The sequence below is a fragment of the Peromyscus californicus genome, unplaced genomic scaffold, assembly GCF_007827085.1.
Source record: "Peromyscus californicus insignis strain IS unplaced genomic scaffold, ASM782708v3 Scaffold_18__1_contigs__length_77618521, whole genome shotgun sequence".
NCBI classification, from domain to species: domain Eukaryota; kingdom Metazoa; phylum Chordata; class Mammalia; order Rodentia; family Cricetidae; genus Peromyscus; species Peromyscus californicus.
The window spans coordinates 41300452-41328322 of NW_026294480.1; the positions used below are offsets into that span (position 1 = coordinate 41300452).

The 27871-nt window shown below is 43.6% G+C and overlaps 3 protein-coding genes across 3 annotated transcripts in view; 1 reads left to right on the forward strand and 2 right to left on the reverse strand.

Moving 5' to 3' along the window:
- Positions 1 to 4197: 4197 nt before the first annotated feature.
- On the reverse strand, positions 4198 to 8710 carry Setd9 (SET domain containing 9). The gene is given in 7 exon segments (XM_052743769.1): positions 4198 to 5040; positions 5042 to 5076; positions 5079 to 5122; positions 5346 to 5455; positions 6363 to 6670; positions 6673 to 6700; positions 7564 to 8710. Coding segments are annotated over 7 exon segments (708 nt in total). The 5' UTR covers positions 7678 to 8710; the 3' UTR covers positions 4198 to 4971.
- A 338-nt stretch (positions 8711 to 9048) lies between these two features.
- On the forward strand, positions 9049 to 25749 carry LOC128113528 (uncharacterized). The gene is made up of 3 exons (XM_052743284.1): positions 9049 to 9715; positions 20016 to 20123; positions 23357 to 25749. The coding sequence occupies exons 1-3, from the start codon at positions 9124 to 9126 to the stop codon at positions 23428 to 23430; spliced, it is 774 nt and encodes a 257-aa protein (XP_052599244.1). The 5' UTR covers positions 9049 to 9123; the 3' UTR covers positions 23431 to 25749.
- Map3k1 (mitogen-activated protein kinase kinase kinase 1) overlaps positions 24387 to 27871 on the reverse strand; it is a 66132-nt gene continuing 62647 nt past the window's right edge. The window contains exon 20 of the mRNA XM_052743770.1: positions 24387 to 26833. Coding sequence (XP_052599730.1) covers positions 26684 to 26833 — 150 coding nt within the window. The 3' untranslated portion in view covers positions 24387 to 26683. The remainder of the gene's footprint in view (positions 26834 to 27871) is intronic.

A 27871-nucleotide genomic window follows, 5' to 3' on the forward strand; every position in this document is an offset into this window, starting at 1 on the left:
TCTCTACTAGTTTTTGATCTATAATAATTCTAAAAATTCTTGAAGTAAGGATTTTCATTTAGTTAAGCAGGCATTTACTGGATATCTGTTCAAGCAGTCCTAGCCAACTGTGTTTTGGGAAGACAGAACTGAAATACGATGAGACATCACGATTTAATGGGCTGGTATTTGTGATATTACTCTTATTTATAATTTTCATAATCCAATTGCCTCTGGTCATAGCTTTCCCAAGCCTTCATCTTTTCAAGCCAAAGATCCCAGCATTCTCAGTTCCAATATTTTAATAGTTCCAAACTGTACATGATATCCAGAGTTTACACAGAGCAAGGTAAAAAGAGGAAAGCCATTAACCCTTTCGTTTTCATTGCTTGTCTAGAAAAACCACACCCCTCCATTCCAAACACCACAGTGCCTTCCCATGACAGATCTGTGTTAAAGTAGCTCCATGAGTATTCTAAATACAGCTAAGTACCATGGGAGAGCTGCACGGTACTTCAGGCTTTGGGGGAAGGGAGAAGCCTGTGGAAGCAGAAAAATCTCTAGTGACTTCTAGGGACTTGATGGCCCAAATGACTTCCTGACTTCCTGTATTCATTCCTAGTTGGACTGTAACATAAACGTGAGTCTTCATGCTGTAGAGAAAAGGGGGACATAGATTAGGGCTGTCAGATGCGGGAAGGGGTTAAAGGTTCATTAGTCAAGCCTCAGTGAGAGGACAGGCTCCTAGGTGATCTGGGGCGAGGTCTCTGCAGGTAGAGAAACTGAGGCACAGTCAAGAGGTGGCTGCAGGGGTGTGCCTTGAGTGAGCAATGGTGATCTGAAGTCACAGCCAGATCACCTATGTGAAGTAGTCCTTATTTTCTCCAGGGTTTTAAGTAAGCATGTGTCAAGAAGTTAAAATACCTTTGGCTGCTGGGTGTGTTGGCACACACTTTTAATCCCGGTACTGCAGAGGCAGAGGCAGAGAGATCTCTGAGTTTTGAGGTTAGCCAAGTCTACAGACCTAGTTCCAATACATGCAGGACACCCTCTCCACAGAAATAAAAAACAGGAACATGTGTCCCTGCCACCAACCTTGTCTTTAATAGTATTCCCACACCAAAACAATTTCTAGCTCTCCTTTTTATCACCCCCGGTGTAGAAATGTTCAGTGAATAGAGGTCAGAGGATGATGACCTATATCCAGTTGGAACGATTTGTAAATTACATACACGGAGAAACTATCTCGAAAAACCAGCCCCTTGGAGATACAGTCTGTAAGGGGCAAGAGTGGAAAGAGATAAGTCAATTAGGAAGCTACTAAAATTGCAGTAAACAGGCAAACCAAGTTAGTAACGACGTAGCTGTGACAGTGGTCAATATCTGAGCCTACGGTTTCCCTCAGGGGGGAGGGACTAGGCAAATGATGTCATCCTAGCCAAGCTGGGAAGTGAGATGAAGCAGGAGTCAAAGAAACCATTAAGAGTAAAACTGGCGCAGGGCGGTGGCACACGCCTTTAATCCCAGCACTCGGGAGGCAGAGGTAGGCGGATCTCTTGTGAGTTCGAGGCCAGCCTGGTCTCCAAAGCGAGTTCCAGGAAAGGCGCAAAGCTACACAAAGAAACCCTGTCTCGAAAAAAAAAAACCAAAAAAAAAAAAAAAAAAAGTAAATCTGGCACAGAGGTCTTCAGGACTGAGTGCGGCTGGGCTGGCTTGACAGTATAGTACTTCACCTCTAAGTGCGGTCATTTGTCAACACCTGGACTGGTGTCTGCACAGAGTCCACAGAGAACTGGAGGGTGTGAGCCACAGGTGCCTCACTCACTAAAGTCACTTGTCTCCAGTGGGCACAGGAAGATTCGGAGCATTACCAACGGAAGCCTTCTCCACAGAAACAGGAGATAGGACTAGGCATCCTGCCACCAACCTTGTCTCTTAACGGTATTTCTACATTAAAAGAAGCTCTTACACTCCTTTTTATCACCCCCCCACCCTTGATGTAGATAGAGGAAGGAGGAGGACGACCCCATGAACAGTTTACAAACTATACACGGACATTGATTTACTCATGGCAACAGAGGCCTGTACACACCAACAGTACTGTAAGAATTACTGGGGCTGGAGATAGAGCTCAGTAGTGAAGAGCATTTTCCTGCTCTTCCGGGGACTAGTTTGGTTCCTTCCACCCATGTCAAATGCACTGGGTGACACATAACTGCCAATCAGCCCAAACCTTAAGAATCGCTAATGCGGCCGGGCGGTGGTGGCGCACACCTTTAATCCCAGCACTCGGGAGGCAGAGGCAGGCGGATCTCTGTGAGTTTGAGGCCAGCCTGGGCTACAGAGTGAGTTCTAGGATAGGCTCCAAAGCTACACAGAGAAACCCTGTTTAATAAACTATTATGAAAACCGATTAGAAATTGCAATTGTATCATAAATTTGAAATTATGAAGCAAGTAGCTTATACCTTGAAATTGGGGCATAAATATAACAACAAATACAAAAAGTCCAGTTAAGTCTAAAAGCTTTTTCTCTGCAGGTGGAACTCACAGAAGTGATTAGCAAACAACCAACCAAGCATTTAGAATGAACACAATAGCTACTTAGAAAACCTAATTTTTAATTCATCAAGTTAGCTGATAACCATGCCGTAGTTTGACAAAAGCTCCTGTCCTTGCTTGATGTCCCTAAGTGCAACAAGAACACCACATTGAAATGGACTGAAAACGAAAAGGGCAAAGGGAAGTGTTCAAGTACCAGCTGGCATTTGTAACCAGCGTGGAGTTTATCGATGTGCCGCCGCCTCTGTGCAGATTCCTAAACGGTGGTACAGCTCCTCAGTTCCGTGAGGAAACAGCTCCTTTCCCTCAAGGAGGTATTCTAGAGGGGGTCTATCATAGAACCTTTTCAAAGACCACAACAACTCAGTCAGTTTAGACCACCCACCACACCTTTGAAAACATCTCTATGGTTCCCAAAACTGGAATCACAAAAAACAAAAAGGATTTTTAATTATTTTAAACAGATTATAGCTTAACATTTATTAATATGTGGATCATATTTCAAAAGACAAACATTTAAAATTAATTGGGATGTTTAAAAACACCATTTTTCTAGACACAAGACACCATTATTATATATAATATATAATTCTCATGGTATCACTGTGGAGAGCATACGATCAGAACACTTCATTGTTAAGCACGCAGACACATTCAGGACCCAAAGATAATGAATTTAGTATTGTTGGTATTTGGATTTTTCTGAGACAGTGTTATCATATAGCCCTGACTGGTCTTGAATGTCTATGCAGCTGAGGGTGATCTTGAACTCCTTATCTTCCGACCTCTACTTTATAAGTGCTAGGACTACAGACATGCACCATACCAGGTCCTCTGTAAGAGTAACAAGTGCTCTTAACTGCTCAGCCATTTCTCTAACCCCAACAATCCAGGTTTTAAAATATTCACCTTAAAAGGGTATTTTAATAGGTGTACCACCCCCATAAAGTTCTTTAGCAACTCAGTGAAATGATATAAAGTATATGTCTTCTGAGCTGAGTAGTATGTAGTTCTAGCACTCAGGAGGGGAAGACAGGGAGATCTCAAGGCCAGCCTGGGCTACAAAGTAAGGCCCTCTTTCAAAAACAACCACAGTATAACAAACAATTACCTGAAGATTTTGTGGAAAGGAAAAAAAATAATAGAATCACTTATTGACAAATATTGTCCACATGGAAAAATGGTTCCTAATAAGCAGAATGATCTTAGAAAGCAAAAGTCTTTATTTTCAGATAAACCTATATTAAAGAAATATGGTGTTATGTTCCTTATGGATTTTTACTTTAACAATCCTGGGAATCAATTATTTAACAGTCTGGGTGGTGGTAGCGCACTATTTTAGTCCTAGCACTCAGGAGGCAGAGGTGGGCAGATCTCTGAGTTCAAGGACAGCCTCGTCTACAAAGCGAGTTCCAGGATAGCCAGGACTACGTGGGAAAACCCTGTCTTGAAAAAAACAAACAAAAACAAAAAAAGCAACAACAAAGCCCAGGGTCTTGAACATACCAAGCAAGTGCTCTGCCACTGACCCACCTCCCTGTCCATCAATTTTTACTAAAAAGAAAAACTTGCTCCTAATTCTATAAAGATCTTTCTTAGAAATCTTAGTTTTCAAATGTAGTCTAACATAGAAGACAGAACACGCTGATTGTAAAGACTGACTTTGTCGCAGCTGTAGGCATGTTTGGGAGATTTGCTTCAGTTTTACAGGGCAAACTGCAGACATATCAAATTCCTAATAACACATTAGCGGCTCTGTCTAGGAAGAGGCGCATCATTTTGGAGAAAAAGTCACAACACAGGGTGAGAGTAAAAAACACTATTGAATTATGATGCTTAACGAATGGAACACACTCAGAATATTACTAATATGGAGGAAAGTAAAAATTTAAAGTAGTACATGTGTTTAGATTATACATAAACCTATGTAATAAACACAGATGTTTTCCCTTGTTTGTTTGAGACAGGGTCTTCTTACGCAGCCCATGTTAACCTTGAACTCGTGGCCCTCCTGCTTCAGTGATTATTTCCAGTGATAGAATAATAACCACGCACCATCATGCTCAACTTGATAGTTTACTTTTGAAATATCAGGAACTAAGGGTGCCAGACAGTCATTTGGTTAAATGAAGGAGCCAGGCCTATTTCCAGAGGGTCAGGGTTTTACTTGTGGGAAAGTCAAGCCAATAAACGGACGACTCCCAAACTTATCAGCAGAAAGGGTATACTAGTCTAGTGTTGAGTTCGTTAGGTTATGCTACAACACCAATAAAATACTCTGGAATCATTTAACAACTCTAAAACACTAATGATCAAAAGTCATCTCTTCTCAAAGTTACAGCAGCTTAAGTACTGTTATTCAATTGCCTTTGTACTCAGTCACATGGTGAAGAAGAATTAGCCATTGTTGTACCTCCTGTCAAAAGCCTCATCATGCCAGCTTACTGTCTGAACAATCATTGACATACTGTCCTCTAGTCAGTGGATTGTGAATTTCTGAATGTTAACCCTGTACCATCACTCATTCTTAAAGGCTAAGTCGGTCTCTCCCAGCGCTGAACTCCCAGAGTTGAAAACATGAGCTAAGAGTGTTCTGTGTATTAAAGTGGAATCCAAAAGCACAAAATGAACCCTGCAAGTGCGATTTCTTTCCAAAAAGTTTCTGTCTACCAATCAAGCAGCTACATTGCCACACAGCAGCCATCTAAATGGATTTTTATTTAAAGTATAAATGGTTATGCCATAATCCTTAGGACAAATGCGCCTCTACATCTGATAATGAATTCAGATATGGATATTAATTACTTGAATATAATTCATGGTATTACTTGGTCATTTCCATCAATGAATATGCCATCCAAGCATCTAAAAACAAGTGGATTTCCAATGGACTGGGAAAAGAATGGTTCATACTTCTATTTACTGTACCTACTCTACAACAAGGCAGAGACAACGCAACATGTAAAACTAAGATATTATAAGGACATTTTTAATTATGAACCTAAAATAGAAGAGTCTGTTTTAATCCCTCCATCTTTAAAAATAACTCATTAGTGTATATTAATTGCATAAAATAACGGGTTATTATGACACTTTTATATATATGTTCTTCCATCTTTTTTTTTTTCTTGGTTTTCCAAGACAGGGTTTCTCTGTGTAGTTTTGGTGCCTGTCCTAGATCTTGCTCTGTAGACCAGGCTGGCATCAAACTCACAGAGATCCGCCTGGCTCTGCCTCCTCAGTGCTGGGATTAAAGGCGTGCACCACCGCTGCCCAGCCCATCTTTTTAAGCAGTTAATTTCCAGTTTAGAACATCATGTTTTTGAGGGACTTTTCCCTTTACAGAGTTTGCTCCTAACAGCTCATGAAGCACAGAACCACCTGTCCATATAGCAGACAGAATCTAATTTTCTTACTTAATGATAATATGAACAGCATATTTTAGGCTCAGTTTTACAAAGTTTTATACACATATATATGCACACACATATTTATTTAGACTATGATTTGATATCCACTGGAGAGTATTTTTAAAAGTGCATTTTGTTAATGTATAATGTAGACTTCCATAGGGATAGATGAATCGACCTTCAGGCTGTTTTTTTTCTCTTTTATTGGCAAAGAAGGAAAGGAGAAAATTAATATTGAGAGAGTCTTGTGACCAAAAAGATTGCCCTAAAAATGCAATTATCCCATCAAACATTATAATATACTCTTCAACACACAACATTATTCATAAGGTTAATCATGAAATGATAATTTTAAAAAGTATGCGAACTTGGGTTGCAAATTCCGACCTTTGCTCTGATTACAAGGCTAAGCGTTTTGTTGAACTTTATCAATATAGAAGGAATTTATGGCAGTACTAACTGAGGTGTTACTGGAATACACAGACACAACTGCCCCCTTTTGGTACCAGGGCTTTAGTGGCAAGACACCTCTTCCTACAGAAATCCGTGAGCTGCTCAAGCAACACTGAATGAAACCCAAGGTCTTAAAAAGCATGTCTTCTGATTTGAAGATGCTTTGTTGGTGGTCTCTATCTCTAAACGGTTTCACCCTTTGATGCTGAACGGCCAGTAGGTGTTGATATTTTGACTCAACAGGTTCTGGAAGCACAGTCAAGAGATCTGTTTACTACAGTCATTTCAAAATAGAGCCTGCCCAGATGTAACCATGGCCTCCGGTGGTAGTACAGGCCACTCGGACTAGTATGGCCCCAGCAGCAGCATGGTCCTTGGACATCAACATGGCCTCAGGTGGGTGCAGACTGCGGGCATCAGCACGGCCTTTGGTGGTATCATGGGCCACGGACCTCAACACAGACCCCCATCTGCAGTAGGGCCATGGACCCTCAGCGGCAGCTTGGGCCCAGAAGTCAGCATGACCCCGGATGGCAGTGCAAACCACTCAGATTTGTATGGCCCTGGTGGCAAAATAGTCCTCCGGCACCAAAGTGGCTTCAGATGTATGGCCCTGACCCCAGGCATCCACATGACTTTCGGTGGAGGCCTGGATGACCAACCCAGCTATTATCACCCATGCCCACATCCAGGGCTTTTGAGTTGGCCCACCCTAACATCTACCCCATCTATGACCTGCTAGAGTGCATGAAGGGATTGGTCCTGCCGAACCATAGCTGCAGGATCTCCATGACTTGGGGCAACAACAGGATATCTGAGAGACGTTTCAATGAGGGTCCAGTATTGATGGTGTACTGGCTTTGAACCAGACCTCTTGGTTCAACTCACTGCCGTGAACATTTGCAAGCAAAGCTGTTTGGGCAAAGGGTATGCTGTGTGACACACCTCAGCTCCCAAGGCCACTGCGACAAAAAAAATGTATGATGGAGAGGTGGGAAAGACGGGGGAGCAAACTGTTTTTATTTTATTTTGAATTTGATTAGGGTGGGGAAGGCTACAGGGGTGGAGGGTAGACATGGAAGGATTGGGAAATGAATGGGATTGGGATGCATGAAATGAAATTCCCAAAGAATCAATAAAAAAATTATGAGAAAAAAAACTAGAGACTGTGAAGCCTTCAGTAACATTCCGAGTACATCTTCACCTGAGATAATTCTGTCTTTGGATTCCTCTGGAATGTACTGAGGAATACGAAAAATGGGGAAAGTTTCCATTCACTATCCTATCAATCGACTCAAGTCAGTGTTCTTCAGGCTTTCTGAGTTATTGGCCTTAATGAACTAAGCTCTTCTCAGTTACTGAGAGGACGTTAGAAAAAGCAATTGTTTGGGAACGCGCCAAACTACCTAACTCCCAACAATGCGCCCACCCACCCACCTCAAGTAGCCAGTATTCATGAAAAGGTCTATTCTATTCATACTTTTTTGAGTTTTTGTAAAGAAACTGAGGCATGGAAATGTTAGAGAACTTGCCGGAGGTACTAAAGCTGTAAATGGAAGGGTCAGAAGCAGAAACGTAGCTTAGCTTTCCCTCAAAACATCCAACAGATACTTGAATGTTCTCAAATAAGAAGAATCCTCATAAACTTTTTTTTCTCACAGGCGTTTTCTTTTCGAAGGCAAACTTAAGTCAACTTCGCACCCAGTGTCATATTCTCTCCCGGGAGCGGAAACTTCTTTGACTATTATCACTTTTGCTTCCAGAACAATTCCACAGTAACGATGCACCCAGAATTCACGTCTCTGTCTGTAGTGTGCAGCTTCGGGAGAGCGCTTGGGTGTGTCCCAGTTTTTCAGAAAACGGTTTTCTGGAGTCTGCTGCTAGAATGGGCACTGCGTAGACTGACTGAGGTCAGCAGCACCCTCTGCAACGCCAGGCAGGGACAGGCCCGAGGCGACCCACCCCGATTTGCCTGCAGTTTCTTTCTGCGCGTTTCTGTGCATTAGTCCCTCCAACCTGTTCTTCTCCGACCTGGGCAATTTTCAACACACAATTTCCTTCTACGGAGCAGTGAGAAAAAAAAATCTCGGCTTTTCTGAGGGAGTTCAAGCATCTAACTATGAGGGGGCTGAGAAAAGGTCACACCCAACTTCGTAAGCGTCCACTTACTCGGCTGCAGCGGGACAGGTTACAAAAAAAAAAAAGCGCGCGGGAGACCCAGCGGCGCAGCGCACACTGGGAAAGGGGACGCAGGCCCCGCCCCCGTAAGGTGGGCGTCGGCCCGCAGTCCCGACCTCCTCCACTACGCTCGGGCTCCGGGCTCCGCCTACTCTTGGCCCCACCCACCGGGGTTCCGCCCTCTTCAGACCTCTGGTTGCTCCAGGCTCCACCCACCTCAGGCTCCTCCTCCTGGGCCCGCCCGCCTCAGAATTTGGCTGCCCCAGGCTCCACCTACCTCAAGCCCCGCCCCTTCGTCCCGCTCGCCTCCGCCTCGGCTTCCCCAGGCTCCACCCATCTCAGGTTCCTCCTGCGCCCGCCCGCCTCAGGACTTTGGCTTCCCCAGGCTCCACCCACCTCGGGCTCCGCCCCCTTCGTCCCGCCCGCCTCCTCCTCGGCTTCCCGGGGCGTCACTCACGTCAGGCGCCGCCCCCACGGCACGCCCGCCTCAGCCCGCTGGCGTCTTCGGGCCTAGCAACCGAGGCAGCACGGAGAGCTGCGGGATGTCGTGCGGTCCCGCCATTCAGCCTTCCCACCTCGGGTTGTGGTTTAGGTTCAGCACGGTCCGGGGAACGAAGCGGCGCCACCGCGGACACACACTCTGCCGCAGGCCGCCCTGGCATCGCTGCGGGGCTGTGCGGTGCCGGCGAGGGTGCGGGAGAGGCGGGTCGAAGTCCCGGGCCGGCTCAGCCGAGGGAGGAGCCGGGTCGCGCTGTCCCGCCCTCCGCACCTTGGTGTCCTGCCTGGCCCGGCTTCTGCTGCCCGGGGGCTCGCAGAGCTGGAGCAACCCACCATGCCCGCTCTCGGTCTCCGTGCGTTTTCGCTCCCACGTGCACACCGAGCTTGGTTGTGCGCGAAGGTTCACTGGGCTGCGGGGCATCCTGCCCTCCAGGAACGTGCCCTCGGCGTGGGCCGCCTGGTGTCCCCCCCAGGCTTGTTCCTGCTGCTTGTCTAGTACCTGTCGGCTGTTTCCCGCTGCCCTCGCTCAGCCCCTACTCTCCCATTGCCTCCACGCAGCCCGAGTCTTCCCGAACAAGTTCCAGCCCTATCCTAGACGTCAGGCGTTTCTAAGAGCCAGCGGATGCATTCAAAGAGGTTATTTTATTTTTTGTTATTGTTTGTTAATGTTTTCTAAAGGAGCTTTTAAAAGTATAGTTGGGATATATGCTAAACCACACACACTTAAAGTGAACAATTTGCTAAGTCTTTTGCACATGCATTAATCAAAATCAAGATCGCAAACATCCATCATTTTCAAAATCCCCTTACAACTTTCTCTAACCGTTCCCATCTGTTCTCTTACTCCCAGTACCCAGGTTAAGTTTTCTGTCATTGGATTAATTTAATCATGATATATTATTCTTTAAATTGTATTATTGGATTTTTTTCAGTAAGATTTTATTTAGAAGTTTTGCATATATATTTATGAGAGATATGGGTTTGCAATCTTGTGTTGGATGTCTTTTTATCCAATTTTGATATTTAGTAATACTGGCCTCATGGAATGAGGTGGGAAGCTGTCCCTCCGTAGGTGACATTTGAAAGGATTTTTAGAACTCACCCAGTGCGCAAAGGAAGCACCCGTGTGTATCAATAGGTCGGGTGTCCACAGGACAGATGTGGGCAAGGTTCAGTTCCATTGAGGACAGCCTAATAGAATTCCTGGACCATTTTCAAATCAACATGTGTTTATTCAAATGTGAATGTGTTGCTGCTGTTTCTTCAGGCTGGAGGGTTGGCTTCTCTGTTCTTAGCTTGAGAGTGAAGGTGAATCCCAACCTGAAGTTGAAAACAGAACGGCTCAGATTGAGTGAAAATTCAGGCCGATGCCCGTGGCCTTGGAGCTGATGTGCTCTGTTCCTGAGAAGTAAAGAGAATGCAGGAGTGTCTGTCTGCTCATAGCTCCTTTCCTCCTGGACTCTGCCTTTAGCAGTGATATAGATCAGATTTATCTGACCTGCTTAATGAAGTTGGTTCAGTTTCAGGATGTGTTTTCCACACTTACTGATGGCATATGAACTGAACGTCTTTATGATCTCCAAACTTACACAGAACCAAAAAGAATTAAGAGTTAGTAGAATTTTTACTTATATGAAGTTTATCTCTCTGGTGCCTTTTTGTTTTTGTTTTGAGACAAGGTTTCTCTGTGTAGCCCTGACTGTCCGGGAACTCACTCTGTAGACCTGGCTGGCCTTGAACTCAGAGCTCTTCCTGCCTGTCTCCAGAGTGCAGGGATTACAGGCATGCGCCACCACCGCCAGGCATCTCTGGTGCTTCTAGTGTTAAAATTAATTTTTAGTTCAGCGAGGAACTTGTGGCAACCTTCTCCACTACGGTCTGTTCCCCGCCATCCCTACCCAGCGGCTGTCAGGGTGATCTGTTTTCTGCAGGTTTTATTTGGGGGCACTGAGTGATGTTTTATCTTCGTTTGTTCCTGTAAAGCCGTAGTATTTTGTGTGAGTTTTTAAATCTTCTGGTGGGTATAATTTGTGGAATATGTGAATGTTCTATTTTTGACTCTCTAAGAAGTTTTATCTTAATTTTCAGTGAATGATAGGTATCGAATGTTTCCCCTAATAGTTACTAAGATGGTGGACCACTTGTTTTATCTGCAGTCTTCTGGTAGCCAGTTACAGGCATGCATTCTCAAGTACTGAACCGTCCTTAGGAGTGTGGGATCAATCTGCTCACGTATGAGTGTCTCTTTGGCAAGACCCTACAGATAGTTATAGATGCGATTGCTGTTAGCCAACATTTTTTTTTTCTTTTTAAATTTTCAGATAGAGTTTGCCAGTAGGAACTGTCTGAGTGTGTAGTTCACTTTGACACTGACTTCAGTTTTGCACCAGATAAAACTCCTTTTCTTCTTGTATAACATTTGGTAAGAGTTTTTGTTTTTGTAATGAAATCTGTTCATTTAGGCTAGGGTTTCAGATTTGTCAGTGTGAAATTGTTCAAAAATGTTCGACTACTATATATTTAAATTTGTAATTAATATTTCAGTTGTCATACAATGAAATGGTTTCATTGTGACATTTGCATATATATATATATATATATATATATATATATATATATATATATATATATATATATAGTCTTGCTGGTGTCCTCCCTCCTTGAAAAAGGTCACCTTCTGCTTTATGTCATGTATATGCATCTATTGTTGAATATAGACTCCACATGTTGGAGGAAACATACTGCACTTTTGATTTCTAACTCCCGTATTGCTCCCTCCTGATCCCTGCTTTCTCTTTATAGTCACTCTTATAGTTGGATATTATTCTTATCTATTTAAATAAATATAGCATGATATATATATATATTTAAGTCTAGATTTTGCATGTAAGAGAAAATGTGATATTTGTCTTTCTGAATCTGGATTATTTTTCTTAAAATTATGATCTTCAGTTCCATCCATTTTTCTGCAAATATCATTCTTCTTTATGGCTGACTAAGTCATCATAGTGCGATACACCATGTTTTCTTTAGCCTGTTCGCCTGTTAATGGGCATCTGGACAGGTGCCATGTCATGGCTATCGTGAACAGTGCCATGGTAAACGTGAGTGTGCAAGTATCTCTGTGGTCTGCTTCAAATCCTTCCAGAGAGACAAAACTAGTAGTCATGTGGTAGCTCTGTTCTAAGTGTGTGTGTACCCCATAGCAAATTCCATAGTGGCCGCACCAGTTTGCATTCCCGTCAGCAGTGGATAATCGTTCATTTTCGTCAAACATTAGGTGCTGTAGCTGTGCGGGTTGATTCCTGGGTCCTCTATTCTGTTTTGTTGATTTACCAGTATGGTCCCGCCCCCTCCTGAAATCTTGCTGATTTTGTGATAGTGGCTCTATAATGTAAGTTGAGGTTAGGGATTGTGATACCTCTGACTTACTCTTTCTGCTTAGGCTTTTGGAATTTTAGGATTGCTCTGGCTGTTGGAAAACTGCTGTTCTGTTTTTTTGTTTTGTTTTTTGTTTTTGTTTTTGTGTTTTGTTTTTGAGACAGGGTTTCTCTGTATGGCTTTGGAGCCTGTCCTGGAACCTGCCTCTGCCTCCCTAGTGCTGAGATTAAAGGCATGTGCCGCCACCGCCCAGCAAAACTGCTGTTCTTGCATATGAATTTTAGGACTATTTTCTACTTCTGTCACCACAGAGTTGAGATTCTGATAGAAGGTTGTAGGATGTTCTGATAGAGATGTCACAGAATCTAATGCTGCTTTTGCCAATAAAAATTCTGCCAATTCATGCATATGTCTTCCCATCTTCTAATGTCTTCTTCTATTTCCTCAGTTTTTTAAATTTTATTTTATTTCATGGGTCTGAATATTTTGTCTGCATATATGTGTGTGCACCATATGCATGCCTGGTGTACTTGAGGGTCAGAAGAAAGCGTTGGATCCCCTGGAACTGGAGTTACAGATGGCTGTAAGCCATCATGTAAGTTCTGGGAACTGAATCTTGGTTCTCTTGAAGAGCAACAAGTGCTCTTAACCACTCAGCCATCTCCCCAGCTCCATATCTCTTCAGTTTTAAAGTATTCATTGTGATGCCTTTCACCTCTTTGATTAGGCTTATTACTAGGTGTTTTATTATTATTTTTTTAAAGCTACCACGAATAGGGTTTTTTTCCTACTGGCGTCTTTCTTTGCAGATTTCCTAGTGGTGTGTAGGAAGCTGCTGATTTTTGTATTGACTTTGTATCCTGATGCTTTACTAACAGTGTTGATTGTATCCAAGAGTTTCCTGCTGAAACCTCTAGGGTTTCTTAAGTATAGCATCTTAAATATCTACATCTACAAACAGGAATAGTTTGACGTCTTCCTTCCCTGTTCGAAGCCCTTTTATTTCTCTCTATTCCTCTGGCTAACATATCAAGCAGTATATTGATTAAGAGTGGAGATAAAAAGCATCCCTATCTTATTCCTAAGTTTAGAAAATATGTTCTCAGTTTTTCCTCAGCTAGTAATATTGGCTATAGCTTTGTTATGTATAACTGTAATTGTATTGGGGTACGTTCCTTTTGTTCCTAGTTTCTTGAGGGCTTTTATTGTGAAGGGATGCTGAACTTAAGTGGCAGGCCTTTTCTACATCTATGGAGATGATTCTATTTTATGTGCTATTTTATGTATTGACTTGTGTATGTTGAACCATCTTTATATTCCTGAAATGAATCCATCTTGTTTATGACATGTGATCTTTATAATATGTTCTTAAATTCAGTTCGCCAGTCTTTTCTAGAGGATTTTTGCCAAGTATTCTTTAACAATCCTTTAATTATTTTCTGCAGAAAGACTTAAAATGCTGCATTAAGAGGAGAAAAATGGTCTCTGCTTGGTTGCATGCAAATGAGCAAAAGTCACTTTTTCCTTCAGCCACTTTACTGCTATCTGCCAGGACATAATTATAATAAATACATGAACCAAATAAAACTATAACACACGGTGCTCAGACCTGTGTAGAACGCAGGTGCTTGTGGCAGCCTTGAGTATCAGCTGGAAGGTGCCGGCAGCTCTCAGCTGCTCTGAGGGAATAAACAAGGTGGAGAATCACTGTCATCCGCGAAGGTGCAGGGGTGGGCTTGAACACATGGCTTCACAGAAGGAGAGGAATGGGAGAGAGCAGACATTTTTGTGGGCAGTAGCGGGAAAGAAAGTTTTAGGTGGAGTGAGTCTAGAGCGCTAAAGAAGCAGGCATCGGGTGGTCTTCGAAGGGTTGTAAGCAGAGCACTGGTTAGGAATAGTTTTCGGAGCTCAAGGAGCAATGATTGGCAGGATGCCTGAATGGATAGGTGGATCCATGGATGGATGGGTGGATGATTGGCAGCCGAGAGTAAAGGTCTTGAGAGCAGGAGCCCTGGCAGGGGGCAGCGGGTGTCTCCTTCCCTGCACACGGTTGAAAGCAAGAGGAATAGGCACGTCCTTTTAGGAAGTAGGTAAACACCGAGTCTGGGTTCTGACTGCTAAAAATGGAATTGTCGATGGTTTTTGTGTATTTTTCAGATTTCTGCGGAGATCTCTGGGATTTATGCTGTAGTTTTGAGAATAACCAAGTGTAAGATTTCTTAGCAAAGGCAACGCTAAGAGGCCCTTAAATCAAAGCTTTACTCTGCTGCCCTCTACTGGACATGGCGTGCTAAACAATTCTGTTCAGTAGGTGCAGGGGAAAGAAAGAAGGGAACTCTCGGCTGCGAGAGGAGATAACGATTTTTTTAAAAAGGAAAAATGAAGGTACATTTTTTTTTTAAAAGTCTAGTCAAACCAAGGACTATTCAGACTTCAAAATATTTTTCTAATTTTTCATTTTGGAAATTTCTTGTTCTAGTCACACCTGAAGTATAGAAAGTACTCTTCTCTCATTCTGCATCCTTGTCCCCACTTTGTGTGTGTGTGTGTGTGTGTGTGTGTGTGTGTGTGTGTGTGTGTGTGTGTGTGTGGTGGGTTGAACTCAAGGCCTCACACACACTAGGCAAGTGCTCTACCATCATTTGCTCCCTTCCGTTCCTTTCAGACCAGGAGCCTCTGCTGGCCACCCTTGACTTTGCAGTCTGTGGACTGAGCAAGTCACCACACACTCCTAAAACTTGCCAGTTACCACCCTGGAATGGCTCAGGTTCTAGCCGAGGTAGATTGTGTGTGTGGGGTGGGGGTGGGGTGGGGGTGGGAGGTGGGCGGGGTGGTGGGGTTCAGGGGCTGGGTAGTGGGTGGGTGAAATACTCCACCGGACCGTCAGAATTCTCCAGTGCTTGATGTATCCACTGACCTCAGGGTCAGGGCTATCAGATGGGCAGTTATCCTCAGTGATGGCCTCAGCTCCTAGGCACTGGAGGTGAGACCATCAGTTATGTACCCTTCATGGCCTGAGTTGAGCCTCATGCCACCTGAAACTTTTGGATATGTGGAAGTTTAACTCTTTACCTCTCCATGACTCCCTTCTACCTCGGTCTGTGTCAAGTTGCCCCCAGGTTCCCTGACTTGTGGTAGTTCCTTGTTATTGGCCCCACCAGGGTAGCTCAGTCCTAAACAATAGTTGCCCTCTTAAAATAGTACTGTACACAGCCTCCTGAGACACTGGTATTATACAGTGGCCCTCTTCTATTGCTGACTAGTTCAACTAACGAGTGTTTTAGACTCTGTATTAGCCACTGAGAACATAGAAATGAAGAAGATACTGTCTGTGGTAGTTTGAATGTAATTGGCCCCTATAAGCTCATAGGGAGTGGCCTTATTAGGAGGTATGGCTTTGTTGGAGTAGGTGTGGTCTTGTTGGAAAAAGTGTGTCACTGTGGGGGGCGGGTTTGAGGTTTCCTATGCTCAAGATACTGCCCAGTGTCACAGACACTTCATGTTGCCTTCTGATCAAGATGTAGCCAGCACCACGTCTGCCTGCATGCCGCCATACTGATAATGATGACAATGGACCGAACCTCTGAACTGTAAGCCATCACCTCAATTAAGTGTTTTCCTTTGCAAGAGTTGCTGTGGTCATGGTGTCTCTTCACAGCAATAGAAACCCTGCTAAGGGCCGGCCTTTAATCCCAGCACTTGAGAGGCAGAGGCAGGCAGATCTTTGTGAGTTTGAGGCCAGCCTGGTCTACAGAGCGAGATCCAGGACAGGCACCAAAACTACACAGAGAAACCCTGTCTCAAAAACAGTCAACCAACCAAAAGAGTCTTATGGGCTGGAGAGGTGGCTCAGCAGTTAAGGGTACTTGTTGCTCTTACAAAGGACCAGGGTTCAGTTCTCAGCACCCATATGGTAGCTCACAACTTGTCTGTAACTCCAGTCCAGAGGGTCTAATGCCCTCTTCTTCCTTTTTTTTTTGAGACCAGGTTTCTCCATGTAGTTTTGGTGCCTGTCCTGGAACTCACTCTGTAGCCCAGACTGGCTTCCAACTCACAGAGATCTGCCGGCCTCTGCCTCCCGAGTGCTGGGATTAAAGGCGTGTGCCACCACTGCCCAGCGTGATACCATCTTCTGACCTCTCTGGGCACATACATACACACAAGCAAACACTCATAACAAAAATGAACCTTAAAAGTGAGCAATTTTAGGGGCTGGAGAGATGGCTCAGTGGTTAAGAACACTGGCTGCTCTTCCACGGGTCCTGAGTTCAATTCCCCGCACCCACATGGTGGCTCCCAGCCATCTGATGCCCTCTTCTGTCCTGCAAGTAGAACTCATATACATAAATAAATCCTTAAAACAAAGTGAGCAGTTTTAAAAAGTAGGATGAGTCCAGTTCAGGAGAGGGTCAGGATGTCCGGGTGGTAGAGGCATTCGCAAGCAGGAGATATGCTGACGCTGGGAGACAGCAGTGGCTGGGAAGCTATCTCATTGGTCATGAGGTGGGTGGTCAGGAGAGCAGAACTGAACAGACAGCAGACCATGCAGAGAACCCTGTAAGCTATGTTATTTGCTGTTTCTCTGCATCCGTGCCCATTGCAGGGTACAGATTATACTCCTTGCTCCTAGGCAAGCTTCATGACTAACTGTATCTTGCTCATCATCTTCCTGCCCACAGATTCCCCATGGCATGCACTGAAATACAGCCTCATTCTTTCTTTCTGCTCCACTGAAGTGGTCCTTGTCATTCATCTTCAGAGACTTGGTGTGCTTGTGTTAGTTTTCATTCCTGAGACAATGGAGCTGAGATTAAACATAGAAGGGCTCCTTTGGCTCCCAGTTTCAGAGGTCCGTGGTGTGGTGGCTCCCTTGCTTTAAGGCCTATGGCAGAGCAGAAACACCATAGTAGTGCCAGAGGAAAGCCACTCACCTCACGAGTCTGCAAGAAAGCAGCTGGAGAGATAGGAAGAGGCCAGAGATGAGATCCGCATCTCAAAGACACGACCCCAGGGACTTTCTCTATCCATCCAGGCCCCACCTCCTAGGAGCCCCTTCAGTGTGAACTCATTAATGGAGTTAGTGCCTTAAGGCTGAGTCAGCTCTCAGCTGTGCCAGCTAGGAACCAAGCTTTAATTCACGAACTGACAGGAGACACTCCATGTCCAGACTGCACACTTCTGTCTTATCTCCACATTTGTGGCTTTTGAAATCATTGATTTCTCTTTCACCCCTCCCTTCCTCTCCCCCCAGAGTTTTGCTGTGTAGCCCAGACTGGTCTTGAGTCCAGGAGAGCCTCACACCTGACTCTTGGGACTATAGGTGTGAACCACCGCATTGCCTTTAACAATTTCTCTTCTTCTGATCTCCCTGATCTCATGCCTTCCTAGTGTAGTGGGACCTCTCATTTTCCACCGTCTAGTGTTCTGCTTCTTTGCTGATTGGAGCTTCAGTCTTCGTCTTCATTAAGATCTGGTCTCCATCACTTCTCACTAGACAGTCTCTTTGTCCACTGTGGTGGTTTGAATGAGAATGGTCCCTACATTACCAAGTGAGTTCCAGGAGAGGCGCAAAGCTACACAGAGAAACCCTGTCTCGAAAAACCAAAAAAAAAAAAAAAAAAAAAAAAAAAAAAAAAAAAAAAAAAAAAAGAATGGTCCCTACAGGCTCATATATTTGAGTGCATCAGGAACTGGCACTATCCAAGAGGAATTGGGAGTGTGGCAGTAGGTGTGGCCTTGTTGGAGGAAGTGTATCACTGGGGGTGGGCCTTTTTGCGGGGGGGGGGGGGGGGGGGGGGGGGGGGGGGGGGGGGGGAATTCAAAAGCCCAAGTCAGGCCCAGTGTCTCTGTCTCTCTCTGCTGCCTTATGATCAGGATGTAGAACTCTCAGCTCCTTCTCCAGCACCATGTCTGCCTGCATGCTGTCATGCTACCCGCCATGATGATACTGAACTAAACCTCTGAAACTGTAAGCCAGCTCCAATGAAATGTTTTCCTTTATAAGAGTTGCTGTGGTCTCTTCACAGCATTGGAACACTAAGGCAATTCTCAGAGGAAGGGAGAATTCTTTATCATGGGGTCCCTTACTATGACCACTCTTAAACAAAATGTCAAAACTGACAAAAAGCATTAGCTAGCAACCTATGGGAGCATTTGGATTTGAAAGCCCCACAACACTGTACTCTGTTCTTCCCTCTCCCCACCCTGGCTGCCTTTCTTGGTAAGAATTATTTGAGTCACTTCTATGACTACCCTACTTCTGTGCACAGACTATTCCAGAAAATACAAACACCTTCAGTTAGCATGCAAGGTATAGTTGTTACACAGTGTGAGAGAAACAGATGGGGATTGGGCTCTGGAGAGAGCACAGGGAAGGTGCAAAGCAGAATCTGTGATTCAAGTTCCAGGGGATCCAATGCATTCTTCTGACCTCCTCGGGCACCACACTTGTATATGGCACAGAAAAATGCATGGAGGCAAAACACCCATACACATAAAATAGTAAAATAAAAATAATAAAATTATTTTAAGTAGGAGAAAGAACAAAAGCATCTTTATACAGTCAAGTCACTTAAACATGCAGCTGAAGAGGTCGTCTATTCCAGTGAGTGGTTCTCAACCTGTGGGTCATGACCCCTTTGGAGATGCATATCAGATATCCTGCATATCAGATATTTACATTACCATTCATAACAGTAGCAAAATTACAGTTATGAAGTAGCAACAGAATAATGTTATGGTTGAGGTCATCACAACATGAGGAACTGTACTAAAGGAAGGTTGAGTACCACTGACATTGCCTTCTGGCTTTCCTGCTTCTTGTTTTGCCCACATTTAACTCTTCAAGATTCCAAGTATAGATATGATCACACCACTCTGTCCCACCCAAGTTCCAGCTCTTCTCAATAGTGTCTATATAAATGCTGAGGGATCTTATTGGGCAAATTGGCTTTAAGGGAAACTGACATTTGGTTATCTAAGAATTAAACTCTAGTGAGCATTTTGGCATTTCTCCTATTTACGAGAAAAGGAGCTTTAGGACATGAAGGATTTGCCCCTACAAAGTCTGTTTGGTTTTTATCTCTAAAGATCTGGCAAAGCAATGACCTATAGACCACCTGATTTTCCAAAGATCTGTTTTCCCAAGGCTGAGATCCTTCCTCTCCTTGAATTACGTATTTGTAACCCTGGAACTAAGTCAGAGGGCAAAAAGCAACCAACCACAGGCCAATACACTCCAGTGATGAATTTTGTTTAGTCTATAATTCCATCTATGTATCTATGTATCTATGTATCTATCTATCTACCTACCTATCTGTCTGTCTGTCTGTCTATCATCTATCTATCTATCTATCTATCTATCTATCTATCTATCTGTCATCTATAATCTATCTTAATCTATCTTTATCTATTAGATAATCTATCTATCTATCTATCTATCATCTATCTTAATCTATCTATCCTAATGTATCTATCTATCTGTCTGTCTGTCTGTCTAATTTGTGGTGAGGCAGGCTGGTCTTGAATTCTTGTTTGTTGTTTGTTTTTGAGACAGGATCTCACTTCATAGTCCTGGCTGTCCTGAAACTCACTATGCAGACCAATTTGGCACGGAACTCACAGAAATCTGTCTGCCTCTGCCTTCCCAGTGCTGGGATGAAAGGTATGTACCACTACTGCCAGCTGACCTTGAATTCTTGATCCTTCCATCTTAGCACCTTCCTGAGTGCTGGGATTATAGGCATGGACCAAAATAGTTGACTGTCTACAACGCTTAGACATCAGGAAATTACAGTGCAACCTAGGTATCCAGGTTCTTTTGAAAACTTAAGGGCTTTGGCAACATTGGGCTGCCATTCTAACATGACAACCATTGTACCCCCTAGTCATGAAGCTGGCATGAATCTCAGGTTTGTTGTGAGCCTTTACCAAGCTTTTCTAGTCCCACAGGTCTTTGACTTTGTAACTGTTTGTCACTTGTCATTCAGACAAATATACAACCATACCCACTGTGTGCTGGGTATAGTTCAAGGCCATTTCCATAAGTTCCATATTATTGACAACATGGTGGCTTCCATTTTATAGCAGAAAGCCTTGTATGTGAGGGCACAAATCTCTGTGCCTTCTGCCTCATTTGTCTTTATACCTAACTGCTTCAAAAAATAGTTTATCCAACACAGTATTCTTCTGTAACCCCATTCCTGGATGTGCGTGTGTGATGTGTGTGCACGTGTGTGTGTGTGCGTAGATACTTACAAGTATGCACATAATCAGGATGTCAATGAAGCCTGTGCATTCACATGTTTGTTGAAGCACAATCTGCAATATCAAGATGTGCAATCAACCTAAATGTTGACCAACTGATGAAACCATCTAAAAATGTGGTACATATATACAGTGCAGTGTGTTTCAACTATAAAAAGAATGAAATCCTGTCACTGGGGACAACACAGATGGGACTTGAGATCTTTATGTTAAGTGAAATTTACCAGGCACAGCCAGACACGTACCACATGATGTCTCATAGAATTTATACAAGCTGATCCCATGGAAGCTGGGAGTAGAAAGGTGGTTCCCAGAGGCTGAGAATAGTGGGGTGGGGGAAGGATGGGCGAGGCTGACCAATGGGCATTAAGTTATAGTTAGAAACTGCAAAGAGGCTGGGCTTTTGGTACAGGTCTGTGATCCCAGCTACTCAGAAGGTTCTGTCAGGTAGATCAAAAGTTCAAGGCCAACTGGGGCAACTTAGTCATACTCTGTATCAAAGCTAGGGATATAGCTCAGTGGTTGAGCATTAGCATACAGGAGGACCAACGTTTATCATTAGTACCACCCAAAATAAAGGAATAAGACTGTCTGCTGTGCTCCTGCACTGTAGGGTGAGTATGGATAATGGTGGCACTGTATACTTCTTTTCTTTTTAAGGTAGTAAGATTTTGAATGGTTTTGGCATGGACAAGTGTTTGGGATGTTGTCTACTTTGTGAAAAAATACATATAAAAATAAAAAGTATATCTTAAGACTATATACATAGAAACTTCACACAGTAACTCATTAATGCTGATGCATCTTGTCAGTTAAAGACACACATATACAGACCTCTTAAGAACAATGAAAAGTTAGTGTGGTGGCATATGCCTTTAATACTAGAAGCAAAGGCAGACAGATGTCTGTGGGTCCCAGGCCAGTCAGGGCTGCACAGTAAGCCCCTGTCTTAAAAAAACAAAACCAGGCCAGGCGGTGGTGGCACACGCCTTTAATCCCAGCACTCGGGAGGCAGAGCCAGGCGGATCTCTGTGAGTTCGAGGCCAGCCTGGGCTACCAAGTGAGTTCCAGGAGAGGCGCAAAGCTACACAGAGAAACCCTGTCTCGAAAAACCAAAAAAAAAAAAAAAACCAGGACAAGAAACCAGTAAGAAACAAAGCCCCCCCCCCCCCCCCCCCCCCCCCCCCGCCAGCAGTGATGGCACCCTAAGAGTTGGGAGTCCACAAAAGGAAGGCTCTTTCTGTGAAACCCAGGTGTGGGGATCAAGAGACTGCTTCCATAGGGAGAGGTGGGGAGGAGCTAAACTAAGCTAAGACATTGGGAATGATCACAGCCACAGTTCTTGGAGAAAACAATCACAAATTCAGAAAGTAGAAAAGCTTCACTGAACCTGTTGGTGTTTGATCAAAACCATGACACAAACTCATGGTTTCTGTGTGTAGATATGCGCATGTAGGTTTATGTACTGTATACATTTTACATGTATGCAAAGCTAATTATTCTAATTCTCTGAGAAGGGCTAGACACACAGTAGCCACTAGCCTATCTTAACATGCAGACCATGAATCTTACTTTTTCTTTTATGTGGATGCTTAATCAAATTTAACATAATCACTGGACAGTAGATTGAGGGTTAACATTTTCGTATGGTCTCCATTTATCTCATCTATTCTTTACTCTCTCTCTCTCTCCTCTCTCTCTCTCTCTCTCTCTCTCTCTCTCTCTCTCTCTCTCTCTCTCTCTCTCTCCCCCCCCCCCCCTCTCTCTCTCGTGTTTAGAGACTGAAACTCAATCTGTAGACCAGGCTGGCCTCGAACTCACACAGAGATCGGCCTGCCTCTGCCTCCTGAATCCTTTTAATTCCCCATTTTCTTCCTTCTTTGGGGTTGAGTGTTTTTACATTTATTTGTTTTTTGAGACAGGGTTTCTCTGTGTAGCTCTGGCTGTCCTGGAACTCACATTTTAAAGCAGGCTGGCCTGTTCTCACAGAGATCTGCCTGCCTCTGCCTCTGGAGTGCTGGGATTAATGTTGTGTGCCACCATGCCCCCACATTTTTAATATATAACCTGATGATGGTACACATTAATGAAGTACCATGTGATGTTCGATACTGACACATGCATACACTTAATTTTTGTTGTTGTTGTTGTTTGTTTTTTGAGACGGGGTTTCTCTGTGTAGTTTTGGTGCCTGTCCTGGATCTCGCTCTGTAGCCCAGGCTGGCCTCGAACTCACAGAGATCCGCCTACCTCTGCCTCCCGAGTGCTGGGATTAAAGGTGTGCACCACCACCACCTAGTGCGGACACCTCATTTTTAAATGCTATTGCCCATCAAAGGAATCAGTGATCTTAGAGAAAAATGACTGCTCCAAGGACTACACAAGACAAATATACCAGATGGAGCCAAATGTATTACGTATTTGTAGAATAATGGTGGCTTGCTGCGAAGCCTTGACTGTAACTTGACTGGATCTGAAGTCAACTAAGAGGCATGCTCCTGGAAGGATTGAGGGGAAGCACCTTCTAGTGGCGATTTAAGGAGGTCCCAGGAAACGCTGCCTTTTGCTCGCATGCCTTCACCTTTTGCTGGTCCCCTGTCGCTGCCACTGTCAAACCCCCAGCTTCTTCAGCTTTCTCACACAGTTGGAAGAGCAGCGGCTCTTCAGAAATCCTCCAGGCCTTCAGTGCCGGACAGGACTGCTGAGGTGATCAGCCTCCTGGACCACCAGTTTCCCAGTGACTCAGACTCTGTGATGTACAGACAGCTCTGCTGGACCACCTAGAGTCTAACGGTAAGCCAATCTAATAGATGCCCTTTGTAAGATGTTCTACTGGTTTTTACACAGAACCCCGACTAGTACACTAGCCAAAGACAGAGATGCTAGCCCTCAGAAACGGACATTCTGTCACTGATTTGTGACAACTTGAGCAAATACGTGATAATATACACTAAGTAAATGGAAGAAATTGCTCCCTAATAGCAAAATACAGTTGACAAATGTTGAGGAATAAGGAAATTAAAAGAAAAATAATTACTCGGCAACTTTTAGGGTAAAATCTCAAGCAAGGCGGCTAAGAGCACATAGCTAAACTGGATGACATGCTATTTATGTGGTCTCAGAGTATCCCTTTACAGAAGGCTTAATATGAAAGTGCCTGTTGGTTATGAAGGGGAAACAGTGGCTTCACGGTGTTGCTCAGGTTATTGCAGCATCGAAGGGACAGATGGACGGTGCGTCCCTCCTGCCATCGGGTGTCAGAAGAGCAGCACTGCCCACAGTATTCCAGCCACCTGCACATTCCCAGTCTAAGGAGGACGTACCACGCTCAGACTGAGGGGCTTCCGTAAGCCAGTAGCCAATACAATCACAAACCACGAAGGCCAAGGAAGGAGTAAGGCGTGGTTCTAGGCGGAGACTCAAGAAAGTGGGACCACCGAAGCAACACAGGATCCTGTTCTGCAGCTTCCAGCTATGAAGGGTGTGACCAGGCAGCCGGGTGTGAGTAGGATGAAATTATTTACAGTGCTTTCATAACCTTTCTATTAGTATGAAATTATTTACAAAATCCAAAGCACCAGTTAACTTTTGTTCAAAAACTTTTATTTACTATAAAGACAAAACACCAAAATAGGTACAAATACTATAAAATTGGTTCAAAGGGGTAAAAATTTTAATTAAAATATCTCGATATATTTAAAATAACAAAGGATACATTTAAGCCAAATTTTCTTAACCCAGAGGTTTTTTGTAGCATTTGCTTACACAGTAAGGTGCTAATAGGAGTTAGCCCTTAAGCCCTGGAAGTCTTAGGAATCATAGTCACACAGCACATAGAATGTCATTGTGAGAGTGAACTTTGGTAGAAGAAAAATCTATAGGACACCTGAGGTAGTAGAAACTGGAATAAACAGCAGTAGACGTTATTTACAACTTGAGTACCAAATAACATTAAAAACACAAAAATAATTACACAGTACAATTTTCAGTCCAGCTTTGATCCAAAGAAAATAAGAATATTACATCACATTTGCATCAAAAACAAAACACCACAATTACCAGCAAGCTGAGGGAACTGCACACAAACTCAAACACAGTGGATCTTGACATCTGGAGACGGTTTGAGTCTGAAATGTGGTGGGCATGTTGATCTACACAGTAATACTGATTAGCTGAGGTTCCTCAGTTTATACAGTTTACACCTCTGTCAGACAGTGTGAATCTGACCAATGATCTTCCAGTACATACAATGGCAAGAGTGCATCCTTTAAAGCTTGCACACGAGACTCGGAAACAATCTTATTAGAACTGTGAAAATTCTAAGTAGTCAAAAAGTAAAAATAAAAAGAAAATAAAAAAAGAAGTCAAGTACAACACATTTAGCATTACCAAACTTCACATTTCTGTATTATTTTTAACTCTTCAAATATTGCCAATCTTCCCAAACAAAGGAATGTAAAATTTCACAGAAAAACTGTCTTTGAAAATTATCTGCAATATATCCCTGTAAACTTATCTTGGAACTTATTTTACTTCCAATTTGTGTTGTACATGTCAAATGTACTACATATATATAGCTTATTTAGTTTATCCTGAGTCTTTGAGAATAACCAATTCTATTTCACACTGGCTTCTGAAGAGTTAAAACTTAACATTTCAAAGTTACATTTAAAAGCTAATCAGTACTTGATTTAAAAGACACACATGCAAAGATCTACCATTTTCCTTCAGGATTCCATGCATCTGAATTCATCTTGAGGTTAAGACAATTAAATAGTTGTGCAAATTCCAGGAATTAGTGTGTAAATGAAATTCAACTTTACTTTTCCGTCTGAACATTTTTAAAATGCAAAGCAAATTGATTGATTGTTTGAAAACGTTGCTGATTGGTAGGTGAGTCCAAGAGTTTTTCAGCCGGGTCTAGTATAAAAACATCGTGCATGGTACAGGGAAACAGCAGTTCCGTTACGATCGGTGGGAATGAATGATGGATTGTTACCAAGAGGAAGATTTAAACGGCAGGAGTTCCCTATAGGCTAGGAAATAATATGAAACAATCCACCTCACTTTTGGATAACCTTGCCCTGCCCGTGAGCTGCATCTCAACAGCTGTTTGAGGTGAGTACAGACTTACCCCGCATGGCGAGGGCGGGGACTGACTCCGTGTAGCCAGTACTTCATTATACACCAATGAGAAGAAAACAGAACTCTTGCAATAGGCACAGATTTAATAAACTAGTTCACACCTACTTCTATTTTTTTTTTCTGGTTTGAAGAGATCACCTTTCCCTGAATATTAAACACAAATGAAGGCGAAATGAAAATACAGAACCATATTTTCCAAAAAAAGGAAATGAACGGGCCAACAGTAAAATGCACAACGAACCACAATCGACCAGAAGTTAAAACCAAAAAAAAAAGGTCAAGTGTGGGTCATAAAGAAGTTATTAACTTTTAAAAACACATGTATTTTCTGCTACTCAGCATACTGACCTAAAAGAGGCAGACACTGATTTGTTTTATAGCCAGTGACAAAAACCCCAAACGGAATTGTAGACCCCCCCTGCTGTGATCACTAGATGAAATGGAAGAAGGTGACACATTAAAACAGATCCTGAGCCCTCAGCTGCTAATATTGCTGAAAAAGTGCTCCAAAAATAAATTTATGTTCTGTTATTTAATCATGCAAACTCCATCGCTTTCCTGTTCACCTAGAGCCAGTCCTTTGAAAGGCACGGTTTACAGTTTCGACACAAGTTGTGGCCTTTTGCATATTGAGCTTAGGTACAGATCATGATTTGTCAATCACATACTTAGGTAAGGGTTCCCCACTGGCCTCATTTCTAGCTGGTCAGTGGCATGAGGGCCAGGAGATTATCAACGTGGTCGTCCACAAGTTCTTTTTATTCTCTCCTTGCTGTACATCCTGTCTCCCTTAGAGCTGGTCTGAACGGTTAACTACCAAGTCGTACGAAAGACAGGATGCTTCAGGAGCTCTCTGGATGGAGGTCTGTCCTGAGGCTGAAGTTCTAAACAGCGCAGAGCCACATCGCGCAGGCCTGGGGACAGATGGGATGGGATGGATGGCGCAGTGGTCGCACTAGCAATCTGCAGGAGACAAAACCGGAGACTGAACTTGCAAGGCACAGTGACTTTGCACAGAACATGGACATCAATTTCACAGTCTCTATCAGTGTGCACCCATGTGGTGTATGCCATGAGTTCTCCCTCGGTGTTGGACAAATCTTAATTCTTAGTGTCAACTAGTACAAACAACCTCCCCCGCCCCCTTTTGACAAGGTCTCAGCACAGGCTGCTCCACCTCCAGAGTACTTCAACTACAGTTGTGTACTGCCATTCCCAGATAAGAGCCGATTAGTCTATCATCAGGTAGAGGATGAATCCAACTAATTTAAACCTACGTACTCACAATCACAATAAAACTCCCTTTCCCTCAACTTCAGGAATGATAACTGAAAAATGCAAATTGACAGAAGGAAAAACCAACCTTAAAGTCTGTGATCTAGGACACTGAGTGGATGCAGACACACCTGTGATCCCCTGTCTATCTACAGACACTGAGTGGATGCAGACACACCTGTGATCCCCTGTCTGGCTACAGACACTGAGTGGATGCAGACACACCTGTGATCCCCTGTCTGGCTACAGACACTGAGTGGATGCAGACACACCTGTGATCCCGTCTTATCTAGAGACACTGAGTGGATGCACATATTTCTTAACATATAAGACAAAACAAAACAAAAATGACATCCCTTCCCATCTGCCCAGGAGTAACCACTCACTGCTCTTGTTTTTCCTTCACAAGGAAAAACCGAAACATTTCTGTCAAACACTTCCATTAATTCGGGTTTAAGTGCTCTATCCACAGTGCATTGTCCTGAGTTTGACAACATGGAGTAAACTCCTTATAAGGAGTAGAGCTGGGTGTGGGGAGGCACACCTTTAATTCGAGCACTCAGGAGGCAGAGGCAGGCGGACCTCTACATTGAAGGCCAGCCAGGACTACACAGAGGCCATATCTTACCACCCTCCTCCACCCCAAACAAAACAAAATTGGGGGAGCAGACTAGGGAGCTGGCTCACTGGGAAAAAACGCTCGCTAAGCAAGCCTGATGGCCTGCG

Bases quoted from the DNA above. Each gene is read 5' to 3' on its own strand.
- LOC128113528 (XM_052743284.1), top strand. From the start codon at position 9,124: ATGTCGTGCGGTCCCGCCATTCAGCCTTCCCACCTCGGGTTGTGGTTT. The intron at 9,716-20,015 runs GTTATTTTATTT...TTTTTGAGACAG, and splicing joins CAGCGGATGCATTCAAAGAG to GATCTCACTTCATAGTCCTG. The intron at 20,124-23,356 runs GTATGTACCACT...CAGCTTCTTCAG, and splicing joins TCCCAGTGCTGGGATGAAAG to CTTTCTCACACAGTTGGAAG.